Source organism: Bombus vosnesenskii, unplaced genomic scaffold (genome assembly GCF_011952255.1).
Source record: "Bombus vosnesenskii isolate JDL3184/JDL3185 unplaced genomic scaffold, Bvos_JDL3184-5_v1.1 scf7180000013314, whole genome shotgun sequence".
Lineage (NCBI taxonomy): Eukaryota > Metazoa > Arthropoda > Insecta > Hymenoptera > Apidae > Bombus > Bombus vosnesenskii.
Window position 1 is genome coordinate 1512606 of NW_022882960.1, and position 16266 is coordinate 1528871.

The 16266-nt window shown below is 46.5% G+C and overlaps 1 protein-coding gene across 3 annotated transcripts in view; it reads left to right on the forward strand.

Annotated features, from left to right (window-relative positions):
* Positions 1-16266, forward strand: part of LOC117235132 — a 162366-nt gene that overhangs the window by 109874 nt on the left and 36226 nt on the right. For all 3 annotated transcript variants that reach the window (XM_033496878.1, XM_033496879.1, XM_033496881.1), the window contains 6 exons: positions 1073-1444; positions 2312-2624; positions 3632-3874; positions 3955-4109; positions 4188-5057; positions 5136-6857. In XM_033496878.1, coding sequence (XP_033352769.1) covers positions 1073-1444; positions 2312-2624; positions 3632-3874; positions 3955-4109; positions 4188-5057; positions 5136-6857 — 3675 coding nt within the window. The remainder of the gene's footprint in view (positions 1-1072; positions 1445-2311; positions 2625-3631; positions 3875-3954; positions 4110-4187; positions 5058-5135; positions 6858-16266) is intronic.

Here is a 16266-nt window from a genome sequence, read left to right on the forward strand (position 1 = left end):
AATTCAAGAACGACGCTCGATATTCTCGATAAAGCGGCATTGGTGCGACTCATCGCGCCTCGTTCCTCGTGATCGCGAGCGAAAGGTTAAAGCGAGCTCGTTGGATTTTATCGCGGACACGCCTATAGCGGCCGATTCGTCGAGTTTGCACTTAAACAATGTACTTTCCGCGCGCGAACAAATTGATTAGTGTGTACGGTGGTGGCGGTCGTAAAAGGTGCGTGATCGAGTCGCGATCCGATAGATCTCCGGGGATCTAGATTCCCAGGAATCTATATATACGGTGCGCGTGCACCGAGTGAAAGCTACGGTATGTTGTAATTTACGCGTGACCGTGGTCGATCAACGGTGATATCCGTAAAACCGAGACTAATCGCGAACCGTTCCGCGTCGGCTCTGTGGCTGCGTTCCTGATTAACGATTTTAATTTAAATTGGTACCGTTTCGCGGTACACCGTCAGGATCGTTCGACTACTGTCTTAATTAACCTTCCGACCATTCAATTAGAAGGCTGTCTGCTCGGCTTATTTCCTCCATAAAGCGGTAAAAAGTGTACGCGTTCGCCGATGAAAAAGGACGCGTGAGAATGTTACAAGTTTTTGCATATTCCGGTAAATTGCCTCGGGACAGTCGAATTTATTGGTCGGAAGTAATGTTAATCCACGGAACGTAAGATCCTCGGAATGTGAGGAGTTGCTTCTGTGCTGTAAAAGACGGCAGTGTAAGAAACGCGGGGACTTGCTTCCGTACGAGGCAAGGTGCGCGAAAGAAATTGGTGAGGTGGAGAAAGAATTCGGATAAACTTATCGTAATGGGTATCGCACGAAACTAATAATAATCTCGAGAGGAAGATGCAATTACCAAAGTGGATCACTGAATGACATTGACGATTATCACATAGGGGAGAACGATAACGCTTGGATATTAAAGAGGAAACTGTCTGGCCTGGATGTTTCAATTGACAGATCGGTCATGCTATGTAAAACCAAAAATCTTTTACCTATCCTTTATAAAACATCGACACGACGATAAAAACGCAAACTAATGAACCTATTTTTACTGGTTTGCATAGGTGTATCCCGGATGGCGGGGACGTTGGTTACACGATGACGGAATTGCAGCCGTCACCGCCAGGATATCGAGTCCAGGATGAGGCCCCGGGCCCACCTTCCTGTCCTCCAGGCTCCTACAAGTACGCGAGTCACGGCCACAGCAGCGAGACTGCCAATTTCAAGAGTACCTCGTCGTATCCTCAGGAAGGCTATGGCCTTAAGCAGAGTCCGTCTCGGACGGTGCCTCCTAACGAGTACTATCGGCGTAGAAACGACGGTAGGAGGTCCACGGAAAACGAGCACGAGGCTGCCAACGCAGCGAAGAAAGCCACAGTTGCCGGTTACAACGAAACTTACAAAAAGAATACTGCGGGCTACAAGAACGACAGCGGGTACGTGACCTTCGATCGAACTTTTGTTAGTCTTGTCATCTCTGCTGTCAGTCATTCTTATTGCCTTTTGCTTTTCGAGACATTTATCTTTCACGCGATGTTACGTCTGAATTGACGCAACTCGCGTTCTTAAATCTCCGATCTTTTTAATTTTTGATTTTTAGAATCATTGAACTCCCGAACGTAAAATCGTTGCAATTTCTATCGATCTTCTAAAGAAAATATGTTTCCAGTCATTCAAATCCTGTTTCTCTTCTTCGCTAGAGAATTCATTGAGGAATCGATCCGCCGGTTGCATCGAAATGAATTATTTTACCCCATCTGTATCGGGGAACGAGTTTCCACGGTTAGCTCGCGCACTCTTTTATCGAGCAGCTTTTTGCAGGCAAGATAAGAGATACCGTTTGGCAGCCAATTAGACGTTCTCTGTATTAGTCGCGGCATACTTAGATTTCGCGATAGGTCAAACGTAGTGATGCGAGCAGCGTGATATCTCGTCGTTAGGAAGACGGGGTCCACGCACGACGTCGCAATTATAGCCTGATTATACACGTTTCCAGTTACGTTGAACTTGTTCGTCATTCCATAAATTACGCGGCGGCCACACATCCTGCTAATAAAGTGGTTCAATGACATCGCCGACGAGGAGAGGAAAGATCCGTGGTCAGCTACCGGGATTATCGAGCGTCTCGCAGATGATTCATCGCGCGGTGCGAGCGCTAATCACCGACTATTCGCTCTCGGTTCGCGTATAATTGCTCCCACGCGTACGATTCGTCACGACGTTTCCATAGATGTTGACTAGTGACCAAGCACGATTCAACTCGCGTGCCATTAATGGACGTATTTCCTTGTTTGCACGAACAGGTATAGCGAGAGTCTTGGATTCGACAGTTACACGCTCCCTCTCAATGAAAGAGACGAAGCGTCGCCGCCGCCAACACCGCCAGTCCGAGACGCGTCGAGCCTCAAAGGCGTCTGCTATGGCCCCGGTCACGAGAAGTACCCGTCGTGGCCGAGCGCGCCAGAGCGACACCCCGACGAGGATGTTCACAGCTCAGGCCACAGCGGATCACATCGATCCAAGTCCTGGACCGATCACACCAACTACCCGAAGGAGAAGCCTGCCCAGTACACCAGACCGCACACGAAGAGGCCCAATCCTACGTTCACGCAGCAGGTAACGTATCTCTATGCCCATTCACAGTATCACGTCGTAGCTCTCGATCGATTCGCCGCCGGTGGGAATTTTTCCCGATCCGATGCGTCAGCATGCCGATAAAATCTCACGATCCGATTCATTCGGTGTACTTACTCGCACACGTGTCGGTGCGGCAAGCATTCCTTCGCGTCACAGGCAGTTACGAAATTGAAAACTCATTTGCAAGGAGGTGAAGCACTTTCGGTGTTAACGAGTCACGAGCGGACACCGGCCGAGCTTATCGTACCATTTTCGGCGTGCTTCTGGTTGCACGCGAAATGTTCCACGAGAGGACAGCGACGACGTGTGTCCGGGCACATGCAGAACCTCGACCGAAGGAAGTTTAATTGGTCGAATCGTGTCGCGTTAAACATCGGTGGAACGACGGGCACGTCGGAACCTTGGTAAATCGCTACGCCCTAAAACGACGCGTATAATTAATCTCCCACACTCGCACCCTCCTTTCTCTCTCGCGGTGACATAATCGCCGCGTGGTTGCGCCGGCGACTTCCTGAAAAGTAGGCCAACGATTTCGAGACGAAGCGTTGTTTCGCCCGACCAGCGCCCCATGTCTCCTCCCAAGACTTTTAAGAATCCTCGTCTTGTACGCGAATTCCAACGTTTCCAGGTACAGGGGAACGTTAATGCGCCGTAATTCATTCGACTTTCCTTTTGCTCAATTTAGAACTTCCTTATTAGCTGGACGCGTTTTTTGCCTACTTCGGTAATTAGCTCGTTGCCTGGTGGTTTATTTTAAACCGAAAGGCATTACGCTGACACTCGATGGGAAGAGCGGCTCGCGTGGCAAAAACTGAATACAGCTTAAGTTCAATTACGCACCGAGGTTCAGGCAAATGTATGCGCGGCCTGTGCTGATTGCGCAATCGATTACGCAGCCCCGCGGTACAACACTCGTGTACGCGAAGGCGGACGGACGAAAGCGTTTCGAATACCACTCAGGAAAAACAACGATTTTCCTATTGCAGCTGAAGACGGTGATGGAACGTTGCGAGAAGATCCCGGCGGAGACTTTCGAGTCGCGTAATAGAACCACCGTGGAAGAGGAATCGAGATTGTGGCCTCGCGTGGATCGCGAGGGCAAAGCTCTGGGTGATGCGGAGTATGTGGTGCCATCGCCTCCTGAACGCGAGCAACAAACGGCTCAGACCCTCAGCCATGCCGATTTGGAAGCCTACGTTAGAAGCTATCAAGATCCTCAAGTGTCCCAGGTAACGCATAACCTTGGTCGTTCAACGTTTCCTCTTACCAATGGATTAATGTAGTAATTGGATTCTGCTTTGGTTGGTAGGTGGACATTTACAGGGAAGCAACCCTAACACAAGCGGGCCTTGAAGAGTACACGAGGGTGCAACATTCTCAGCAAGCTAGCTACGCACAATCCGAAGGTTATCACAGTTACGTTTCCAGTGTCGATTCTACGACGAACACACCGTTCCTCGATAGGTACGATACTGGACGATTTATACGACAATCGTTCGTTTATCTTGTGATGTAATATTTAAATTCAAATTGCTCATGCAGGTTGAGAAGAGACAGCGAGGCAGTGGCACAGAGGCCAACGTCCACCTGGGAGGATACATCAAGGGAAGGAAGAGATAGCGTAGTGACGACGTCCAGCGGAAGTGCCTCGAGCAGCGAAACTCTGAAATGGCACGGATCGATGTCGGACGTGAGCGTGTCCAGCGGGTTGCCAGCTCGCCAGGGCGCTTCGGATCGGTGGCATCACGGATCGATGTCGGACGTGAGCAGCGTTAACGGTGGAATTTTGCCTCAGAAACCCAACAACAGCTGTCATGACAAGTGGCAAGGATCTATGAGCGACGTCAGCACCAGCGGTTTATCTCCAACCACAAAGGGCAGGCACAGCGAGAAATGGCCAGACAAGTGGCAAGTTTCGATGAACGATCGCAACAAGCAGAGTCAGGGTAGATCTAGCTTACCGGCTGTGATCAATCATTGCAACGCATCGACCAACGTAGCAGACGTTTCGTCGACCGTTCGAGAGAGCAAGTGGCAAGAGTCGAACATCGACGAGGAATCTCTAGTGGATAAATCGCAGTCAGGATCTCAGTGGGACAATTCGGTGAGGATCGAAGGTGATAAGTATGGTTCACTGGCTCAACCGATGCCACAGAGTCCAATTCGTCAGCAGCTCGGTGCTACGACCCCTCAGAGTCCCGAAAATTGGAACCCTATACATGGATCGATGTCGGATGTTAGTCAAGCGAACGGACATCCGTGTAGCAAACAGTTGATCGCTCACAGTGCCAGAGTTCAAACTCCACAAAGACACCATTCAGAGAGTGTGTTGTACTTGGACCGCGAACGAAATCAACGCAAGCTGTACCCTGTTAGCACTACTCAGCCTCAGGAATCTACGCAATCTTCAAGGTGACGTTATAATTCCACATACCTCAAAGATCCCTTGTCCTCATCAAAAGTTTATTAAATTTGTATTCTTTCTTTCAGAATGGTGCCGGCACTGCCTCAACAGCCACAAATGTCAGTGGCGGAACGTATAAACGAGCTGGAGAAGCAACAACAACAACAACAACAGATGCGTTACACTTACCTGGATCCAGAAAAACGTCACAGAGTCTCCGACCCAACGTTAAAAGCCATACAAAAGAAAGCCCTGCTTTCCTTCTACGAGAGACACCACCAGGCATCCTGGAGATCAGAACCGCAACTAGCCCAAGGAATAGCTCCTGCGCCTCAAAGCCCCCCGCCTCAGCCACCCCCTCGTCCTAGACCGCCTTCCTCGAGACGAGCGAGCTCCGCCTCCGACTACGCCAGTGGCACCTGGCGAGAAAATGGCAACAGGAATCAGAACCAAGGTAATGGAGAACTGTCGAGCCCTAAGCATCAGCACAGCAACAGCTGCGGTAGTCTCTCTACGGACTTGCTAGGCCCTGTGATAGTAGGACCAGCTATATCGATCGACGATTGGGTGCCAGAAAGGCCACCCAAAAAACCACATTTGAGAAACGTTTACAACGACCGTGTACCCAGTCCCGATTTGCCACCGCCATCTCCTCCTACAGTGACTGAAAATGAAGTTCACGATTGCGATGATCCACTGCCACCTCCGCCGCCAGAGCTCAGCGAAGATTGTTTCACTGAGAGCCAGCGCAAGCCCAGCAGCACGCACCATCAATCTGAAGAGACAAAGATTCGTGATAGATCTTGCGACAGACACAAGTTAGAGAGACACTCAATGAGAAGATCGAAACACGGTTCCAAGAGAGATCACGAGAAGTCCGGAAAGTCTTCCCCAAATTCGCCCGTGAAGACGGTGTCCCAGGAACAGGAGCAACACCAATTCGTTAGACCTGCCATAGCATTGAAGCATGTCGACTCCGAGATGGTGCTGGAGAACGGTGTTTCAGCTGGATTCGCCACACATAGAATGGTGGCTACGGGTCGGTCGAGTTTAAGATACCCGTCGACGCAGAAGTTAATGGTGAATGGCAGAGTAACGCCAGCCAGGAGAATATCGGAGGAGCGGCCTTTCTCTAGCAGGCCACCGGCGCAACTACCTGATCTCATCTCGCAGCGATACAGCGACTCTGGAAACCAGAGACCTGCCCCTCAAGTACCCGTGGAACCGAGAATCATTCGGCAAGAGTCGATGCGAGTGGACGGAACGCGAATCGACGTTTCTGGCTTACTCAGGAACGATTCGGCTCAGAGACTGGAATCCTCTTCTGGTCAGAGACCTCAGCCGCAAGTGCCTAAAAACGTCGATAAAAGTGCCTCGAGTAATCAATCTAATCAGGCAACGAGACCAAACTACCTGCCCGTGCCTGAGAATTCTAAGTGCGCGTCCAAATATCTAGAAGGTGGAAACCACGGTTTTGCAATTGGTAGTCCAGTGAAGACGGGCTACGAGGCCAATTCCAAAATGTTCCCGTCGGAGTCGAGTCCTCAGAAGTATCACGAGCCCCCGAAATACGTGCCCAACCATCACCAACGTCACGGAGACGTGACACAGAGGAATTACTACGCTCTGCCCCCTAAGTACATCGACGCACCGAAACAAAAACCTCAACCTCAGTGTCCTACGGATAGATACGGTGGTACTGGTTCACCTAGTTCTCCTCCTCCGCCCCTGGCGCCGCGACAGAACACTCCAGGCAGGAAATCGTTGCCACCTCCGCCTCGACCGGCACCTCCACACGCGCTACAGGGGTAAGTTTGATGCTTTTTTAATGACCCTCGTCATTTCGCTGGTACGACCTTTAAATTATTCTTCATTACGTTTACTTGTATCTATCAGCGACACAGCAGCCTGTTAATAAGACTGAAGATCGTTGGTTCGCATCGAAGATATCGCAGGAACCATTATCTCGCTTTTCGGCGGGTATTAGGAATCATTACCTTTTTGTCGCGTTTTGTAATCGCGAGAATCTCACGGATCGTTCATTTTACAGTCGTCAATTAAAGATCTCAGAGAGAGGGTCGAAACGTCTATCGAGAAAAGGCGCACGGTATGCGATCGTCGAAGAGTTTGAGCCACGGAACGCACACGATCCTGTAATTGCGGCGTAATTGAATGGTAAATGGCTGCTGCCGCCGCTTGGCGCTTGCAGGATCGTCCATTATACGTATAGTGTCCCATCGTACGGACTCCTTATCCTGCGATCGATCAGTTGAATTAGAGGCAACCGCGGATACACCTTACCCTACGCTGTTGACGGGATGCTTATTAACGACCCTCGAAGATCGATAGATCACTCGTGAAACTGACGCACCGCGTCGCGAAAACGTTCGAGCTACATCCCTTGATGGCGTCGTTTCACCGAGAACCGTAAACACAACGCTTGCTTTTGATTTGTGGCTTGAGAAGAAACACGAAAATATTTTACTGAAATTCCATGAGGATCAGCGTTAATCATCATTCCTCTCATAAAAACACGTAATGTTTGTTTAATAATTTGCAAGTTTATGACACATAATCTGCGTGAACTAGCCGGTTCGAGCAATTTGCAACTTGTTCTCCTTATTAATGCTTCAGTGCCGCTTTTTATAATCAATTGATACAACACTGTAAAGCCACTGTAAACTGGAATTCGATTATGAATTCCCGAAGATTAAAACTAAAAGCAAAAAAATTTGCGAACCAGCTTCTCGTTAAGTACTCAATATTCGTACGAAAGAAACTCGTGGACTCCCCAGACCGAACATCGTAGAATCGTTACTGACTCGTACGAGCCTTGAGCAAGAATTACCGATGGATTATCAAGCTACGAAGCCAGACGAGATCCCTTGATGCTCGTTTTTGTGCCGGTTTAAATCCAGGAACTCGTAAATCCCCGGGGATCAGCACCAGCGATGCCGATAGTTCGGCGAACTCTTGGCTCGCTCGTTAATTATTTTCTCGTTCGTCCGCTCGACCGAATCGTATGCATTACCATGAGATTATCATTGCAAATCTAACGGTGCCCATTACCGCGTTGATTTACGAGCGTGTGACTTTCCCTGAATCGCGTCCGGTGAGAGTCTTAAACGACATCGTCGCTGGCTGCCAGCGAATGACTCCTCGGAACTGTTCACGATCCCCGCTGGTTTTAATCGTCACGTCCACGTAAATTCACCATTAAACTCTGAAATCGTTATTCCCCCGCGAACCTTCAGCTTTTTATCTGCTTCATCTCTACCGCGGGTTCTCTTTGTTTCCGCCGCGTCCTTGACAAAGTTGTTGCTTGAAACTCTTATAATCTTCAGAAGAACCAGGGGGGTATTGAACCTTAATTGCGATCGGTTACCTCAAAGATAGAAAACGCGAAACGAAGAAGGTACAACTTGTCTCGAACCTCGTTCAGACCAGTCGTGGTTGCAAGAAAAAACTCGTCAGTGGCTTCCTTGCAACGCGAGTCTTTGCGTTCTTGAAAAGCAAGAACTCGGGCAAGGTCGATCGCACACGAAGCGCCCTGCCATCCGGAGGATCATGGTAGCGCGTTTCACGGAAGCGGAGATTCTCCGTGACCCAGCGCCTCTTTGTTCACCGGTCCATGATTTTCTGGGTCATGAGACGCACTCTGACCAATTGCAAAAAGCAACGGCGAGATTATACCTGAGATCGCGAACGACTTCATCCAAATGGAAGAAAATTAACGATGGATTAATAGTAATTGCACGGTTGTGGAGATTCACCGGTCGGACTCGTTCCTCGGAGGGCACAGGATGTAGGCTCGATCTCACAGAGCGATAAGTCTTTTCACCTTTCTTTTGTTTCCTTCTCGCTCTGATTGGGTGACCAGCTTGGCTTCTGTGATGGTCGAGTTGTCGACTGCGACGGACGAGATTCCGACCCCGCGACACGGTTCGGGAAGCAAACGCTCCGCTTCGTTTTGACCTTCGACGGGAAGAGACAAGACAGAGAGATCTTCTGTGCCATGAAGTTTGCAGGTATTTAACGTGGCTGCCGATTCTTCTCGCCTGCCGCCTCTCCCTCTTTCTTTCGTCCGGGGTATTCAAGCGGAGGCTTAACCTTTCGGCTAAACCGAGCCACGAGGCAGAAATGTCAGAAAAAAGGTTACCGCGTGGCACCACGGGCGTGTTTGCCTGTTCTTCGGTGCTCGATTATGCTCGCCGTGGCACTGCTGTTCCACCACACGGATAGAAGAGTTGAACGCGTGAGAATTCGTCGACTATTCGGCCTCGTCCAATAAGAAAGATCTCCGTGTGTAGCGAGTTAGAACACGATACAGTTCTATGTTTGAATCTTCTCTTAACTCTCATAGCAGACAACGGTAGACGCGTTCCACGCCGGTACTCAAGAAATCACGCGAATTTATTTTTCTTCGATAACATCTGGTCAGCATCAAACTGACGGGAAAAATGCGCTGATTCAGATCGCAGATTCCATTCGAGGCAGTAATCTAATCGCGTAATTGCGATTGTGCTTCAGCCTCGTGCCTGGTCGAGTGTGCAAAAATGTATTTTCGCAGGAAACGTCTGCCGATTCAGTTGCCACGATTAAACAATCCCTAGAATAGATCGACGTTTCTCTTAATAATGATCGTAAAGTCATAGTTATTCGAAGAATGTTGGTTTAAAAATTATTTCACCGTTTTGATTACGTGACTACCCGCAGCGTAGTTACTGATACTCTTTATGCTGGCAGTTTCGCTTTCCGTTACGAGTTCGATGTTCGAAGAGATTAATGATACGACCATAAATATGTACATATCATTCAGCGTAAATATATTTAAGAAAATAATAGCGTTTCCAGAGGGAAAGTGGAATGATTCTATTGAACACGAGCTATTCTTGAAATACTTGTTAAAAAATTCTGCCCATGGAATTTAAAGAAAGAACCAAAGTTTATCGCAGATATTTCTCTTTGAAACAAAATTATTCGACCTTAACTATTAACGGCGCCAATTTGCTCGTTAGCCATGCTCCACAATCTAAATTGTACGCATTTCTTGGGAACAAAGTCGCTTGGAGACGTCTCGTCAGATGTGGAACACGATTGACATACATGACTGATCTCATTTTAGCCCTCCACTGTTTTAATAAGCAATATTTCATTCTTCAAGCTACTAACTTAAATAAAGCATCTGGTTAGATGTCACTATCGTCATGGTATTCGAGCCGAGTCTTCACGTTTCCCCAGTTCTCTTCGTTTCGTTCTTGAATCGTACCTTAGTCCCTTTCTTCTCGCCGCTACACAAGCAAAACTCGTTCCATTCTGCACCTGAGATTGCATGGAAGAAAGACCGCGACCTCGACAGGGTAACCGACGAGTATGCCAAGTATCGCTTAACATCGGTTACTTGTCGTCGAATCTCCTCCCTTTACCACGTCGGATGACACCGCATAAGGCTATAGCCAAGGAAGAAAAAGAAGTCCACGGTATATCGTATTATCGCTAGTCGAGACGATTTTTCTTGTTTTATCGCCACCACGCTTCGAATCGAATACGTGCTCGCGTCAAAGGAATTGGATTAACCTTTCTTCCGAAGACGTGATTCTTAAAGCAATGAATAGATACAGCATACATAGATCTTTCTTGCAAACTTCGATATGACTATTAAAAATACATTGACTTTGAAGGTATTGAAGAGTTTTGAAACGAGAGGAAAAATTTTTCGTTCGAACGAACTCGATATGACTTCAAGTTCAATATGAGATAGTACTAAAATGTAAAAAACTTTGCTAAAAAGGAATAGGACGATACATCGTAATGTTATGGTGAACGACACTCATTATCGAGGTGTATATTTGCGTAGCGACAGCGACGATCACAAGATATAATCGTAATTCATAATTGATAACTTGTAAATTATTATTTCACGATTATATTTATACTTAAAACTCCGATTTTGATTACAACTAAATAGTTTGATGTCAAGGAGTATAGGAGAATGTGTCCGAATCGATTGCGGAAAAATTTATTATATGTTTATCTGTTCGTTTATTCTATCGAGCCACTCAACGCTCGATAAGCGATTTCGAAACTAGAGAATTTTATTTGCCATTCTTGCGACGGCGGGCTGTGAAATAAAAACCCCAGTTGTTTGATTGTGGAATCGATGGATTATCTGTAAAATATATATATTTATCGGGCGTAGTTACAGTTATCGGTTCTCGATCTCGCGAGGGGAAATGCGAGAAAGCATCGTTCGATATACTTTTAATTAAACACTTTATCTCTACGGATATGAGTCATAAAATAATTCACTCGTTTGATAATATTAGCAAAAAGCAATAAGAAATGATACATCACAATATATATTGCTGACTCTCGTCGCTTGAAGTTATCGTCCTCAAAGTATCGTTTAACTATTCACACGATTATCCGTACCGAAGATGTAAATGCGTGTGTCGCAAGAGTACGATGCAACGTCTACTAATTATCAACGGTAATTAAAACGAGAACGATGCCAGCGTTCTGGTTGCGGCAGAAGTACTTTCGTCGGTCGGAAAGTCGAGCGCGGTAGCACGCTCATTCGAGCAGCCTTCCAACAACTCGTAACGTCCTCCCTTCGTGCGTGGCGAGACTCGTTTGACGACTTGCCAAGAAACGGGGTCAATTGCATGCAATCCTGACTAATTCTAAGCGGGTTTAGAAGCGATAGTGATAGCGTATACGCCTTCATTAACTAGTCGATTAGCATCCGCCGAAAAGAAAGTGTCTTACATTGTTAGCAAATTTCGTAACTGTAGGACGATTGGAGCAGAAGCGACATTCATAAAACCTGTAATACTCAGGTGGTTTTGCTTGTTTCGATTTTATTAGGTGCAGCTAACGACTTTCCTGAAATATTACGAAATTTTCAGTCTAACGAGGTAAACTTTATCAACCCGCGAATTAGTATATCTAATCGACTTTATGTTTTCGCAAAGAACGGAAACGCCTACCGGGAGTCTGTTCTGTATTTCTCAGATAACCCGTTATAAATATTGGAACAGATATATACATTTAATTAATTGCTGGTCGTAATATAGCGACTACAGATTTACCGTATACGTCGTTTTACAGGCAACTTTTACGCGAATTGATATTGATTCACACGATTTATTGTGTAACGAGTTTCCCCTCGTTCCTCGTTAACCTCGATCATCACCGTTTCCACGTACGATATTTTCTACGTATTTTCTTCTTGATTTCTCCATTTCTTTTTTTATATTCTCCAGATTGCTAATACATTATCGGTTATGCTTCAGATTAATTGAAAACAATTATCGAAATTAATACTTCCGTTGAAGATCTGTAGTTTTAATCTCTAAAATACGGTAGTCTATCTAATTTGCTGAGTCTGACGAGCGTCCTCGTCTCGACTTTGACTTCGTTCCGAACGGAGCATCGAGGAAGTTCGGGGGGTATAGGAAGCAAGTGACAAGGGACAGGAATGACAACGACGAAAGAAGACAATGGGCAGCGAGTCGAGACCGGCGAACACCGGACACGGGCTCACGGGAGCGTCTCGAGGAACGGTATCTTCATGGCGACACTTTATCTCACGAGTAAATGGTCAAATTGCTCGACATTATTAACCAAGTTATTTACCGTTAGAACGCGTGGTCTGAAAAAATGTTCGAGCCGATCGTTTTTTCTTTAAACCTCGATCGAGGCTAATTCTACAGTGAAAAATGTCTACGTGTCGCTTGCACCTGGGTAAACACGTGTACCGCCTACTTCCTCGTCGATGAAGCCCACCTTCCATCGTCTCGTTCCGTCAAGTAGTCCAGTTTCGCTGGCGTTCCATTTAATTGGCTCCTGTTAACATCAATTCACCGTGTCGACGATAAGGTCCGCCGCTACCTCGAGGTGTTTTGCTTCCCGCAGCTTTCACTGCGTTCACTGGTTTTACTTTTCCCCTTAGAATCCTTTGACTTCAGATTTATTGCATTTTCAATTAACCTTTTTCAATGCGAGTACATTTTCATAAATCATTATCTCTAAACGCAAAAAAAAAAATAACAAAACTAAATGCAATATAATTAATAATACAAGTCAAAGCTTTCCTATATCTCCAAAATAGAAACGTCTTGGCTCGTAATATCGAATCTCCGAAATAAAAAAATAAATACACTTCCGTCGGCCACGTGTTTCCAACGAAAGGACTATTATTTCGATGGGTGGTCAAAGAACCTGGCAAACGATCGAACGAAAAAAAGGTTAGACCTGTGTGCGCTTCGGATGCTCGCATACGATTGTTCGGAGCCATGTGTGGCCAAACTGTCGTGTAATAAAAGCTCCGGATCGTAAAGTTTCCGGTGTGTTCACGAGTCGACCGACCCAGGGACGAACGAGCGCATAAACGACCGCGACGTTTCACGACCCTTCGCGACACGGCCCAAGAAATCGTTGACCGCTGCTCTCTGGAAAATTGCCGAGGGTCAGTGACATTGGTGGCCAGGGGTAACCGCGACTGTTGCACCTGCAAGAAGGCCAGCCATTAAACCGCAGAGATCACGGGCGCATCCTCTGGTGCTACGGATGATGTTCGCCTTCTGCGAGTGTGGAATAGAACGTCTGCATCACGACGACCGCATCGCTACGATATAAATAGGATGACGCTATTCCGGCACTCGAATTCTTGAAAATAATGTTTGGACGAGAATATTGAGAAATAGTCGTGAACGGAAGCTAGAGGTCGAATGTTTCTCGGAATTCTTGAAAAAATTACAGAAGAGTCTGATAAAGTTTAGGTATCTCTGCCATGTTTCGTGTTTCTACTTGGAATTTCGTCGTGATGACTGTTTATAGAAATTACGTATTATTTAAGATACGAATAATAGCAAAAGTGGGTGGGAAATAAGAGATATAATTGGTTTAGAGCTTACTCAAGACCGTAGGTTCGCAGTAGACCAACCGCAGTTGATGCTGGCAGAGGTAACATAAACAGAGAGATAATAAATTCTTCTTGCTGAAACATAACGATCCGAGTATTCTTGTGAGACAGCCCCTAACTATGATGTCCGTAAATTACGAAATGACTTGTGTAAACTTGAAGGTTGTGGTATTAGGTATACTGATAGATTATGTACTATCGTGAGAATCGAACGTGACGAGAGCTTACGTATTTCCTCCGTTCCGCTGTCTCTGATGTACAACGTGTCGGACACTCTGCTGTTTGCATTACAATTATGCTACATCCGTGGCTAAACTTCCAGATTTTGTTTGAGAAATAACATAAAGAATTTCAACGTCCAGCTGAAACTGAAGGTTTGGCAAACACATGGTGGACAAAAATCATCTGGCGAGCAATCTCCGTTTTCAAAGTGGACAAGGGCTCTGCCCATTTCTCTGCATGGAAAACAGTTTACGGTGGTAAAAACAGATGTGCAAACGTGAACACAATGTCCCAAAGGAAATCGATGAAAAGCCAGACTCCACGATGTCGTAGAAATCGACGCAAATCTCGATCCGATTAACAGCGTGTCACGGCGAACGTTGTCGCTGTGAATACGGCGCCGGCAGTGAATTTATTAGGCCAGGTCCGACAAATGAAAGGACTCTCCGTAAAATTAATGGACGAAGATGCCAACGTGTGATTAGCAATTTGTTTTTCTTTCGCAAGCCGGCTGTTCGCCAAATTTCGATACCAGCTTAACTCGACTTTGTGCCTGCGAGAGGATCCAGGGTCGCGAATCGACCGGAATAGCATCCGCCATATATACATACACGACAGTTACATTAGAGGCATTACCGATGTCCAGAATAACGAATGACATCATCGGGAAAAAGTCAGATGGTTTACTTATGCGAGGATCAAGATGGTTATTCGCTTGTTTGACGACTATATTAGCGGTTCTCGATTAAGTGTTTCGTAAATCTTCATATGTCGCATCCACGTGACATATTTTTTGAATAATTCACGTTGGAAGTGTATCTACGTTTATGATATTGGCGAGGCTTCAATTTTCTGAAAAATATCGTTACAGTAACTAAATTTTCAACGTAACCATTATTTTTTTTTTTCGATTGTGGATTAAGAAATCATTTATTTTTCGTGGGTGCTTATTAGTGGTTGACTGGAAGTACGAACTTTCGCCGCAACGTCTCCGCCTTCGACTATTACGATAGGAAAAATATCTGCACGAAGAGTAGCATTGTCCTCGTTCTCGTAATCTGTCATTCCATTCGCTGGAAAGAGAGCAAAGTATAAACGCACTTTCTATGGCATCGTTTTTCCAGCTGTCCGCGGAAGTGCACCGATAACCGCTCCATTGATAAATGGGAACGAACCTCGCCACTTTGCAATATGTCATGTACTTCAGCGACTCTTGCCCTCGTGGTTCTTCCCATAAACCTACGTGTTTTTTTCCACGCGTTCGCAGTCGATAATATACTCCTTCCATTGAATGCAAAGCATTCCTTCAATTCCAGATATTTGGCTCGCATCCAGCAAACAGAATCCAACATTTAGAATAATACTGATTTCCTCGAAAAACAAGTCTCGTACAAAGCTCATGTACATATCGTGATATTAAGCACGCGGTGACTCCTATTTATAGAAACGCTCTGTGCGATATTTAAGCCGTGAATGCCAGCGTAATAACGCCCTTGTTGAGACGTCTGCTCCTGAAATGAAACATCCTGACGAAGGTTGGGAAGCGCTCAGAACTAGACTTTGGAAAGTTGCCCGATTCGAGACGGTCTTTCGCCCGGCATCCATCGAATCACGGACCCAGTGGCGCCAAAATAGAATTTCAAGCGCGGTCGGCTGTTATCCCTTGAAAAAATACACGACTGACGACGTTCATTTGTCCGTCGGTTAAAAATCATATCTCATCGAGTTTCGGACCGGGATTGTTCACGGCAGAGGAGGAGGGTCGGATAAAAAGTAACGGTGCCGGTACACGAGCCTCTCCGGTGTTACTCATCGCGCACGGCGCGCATGCAGCTTTTGCCCAAGAGCGGCCATAAAAATCAGGTGAAACTGGCCCGCTTGTTTCGCTTCTTTACCTCTCTGCTCTTTTTTTTCCCCTTGCTTTTTTGCTCTCGCTTTCTTTCTTTCGTTTTATCCACGATGCTCATCCGAGGATCTCGCGATGTTATCGTTGCTCACGTTCCGTCCCCATGAATTCCATTCGTCATCGAGAGATCGTGGACACGATTCCAGCTAGCGTATACGCGATA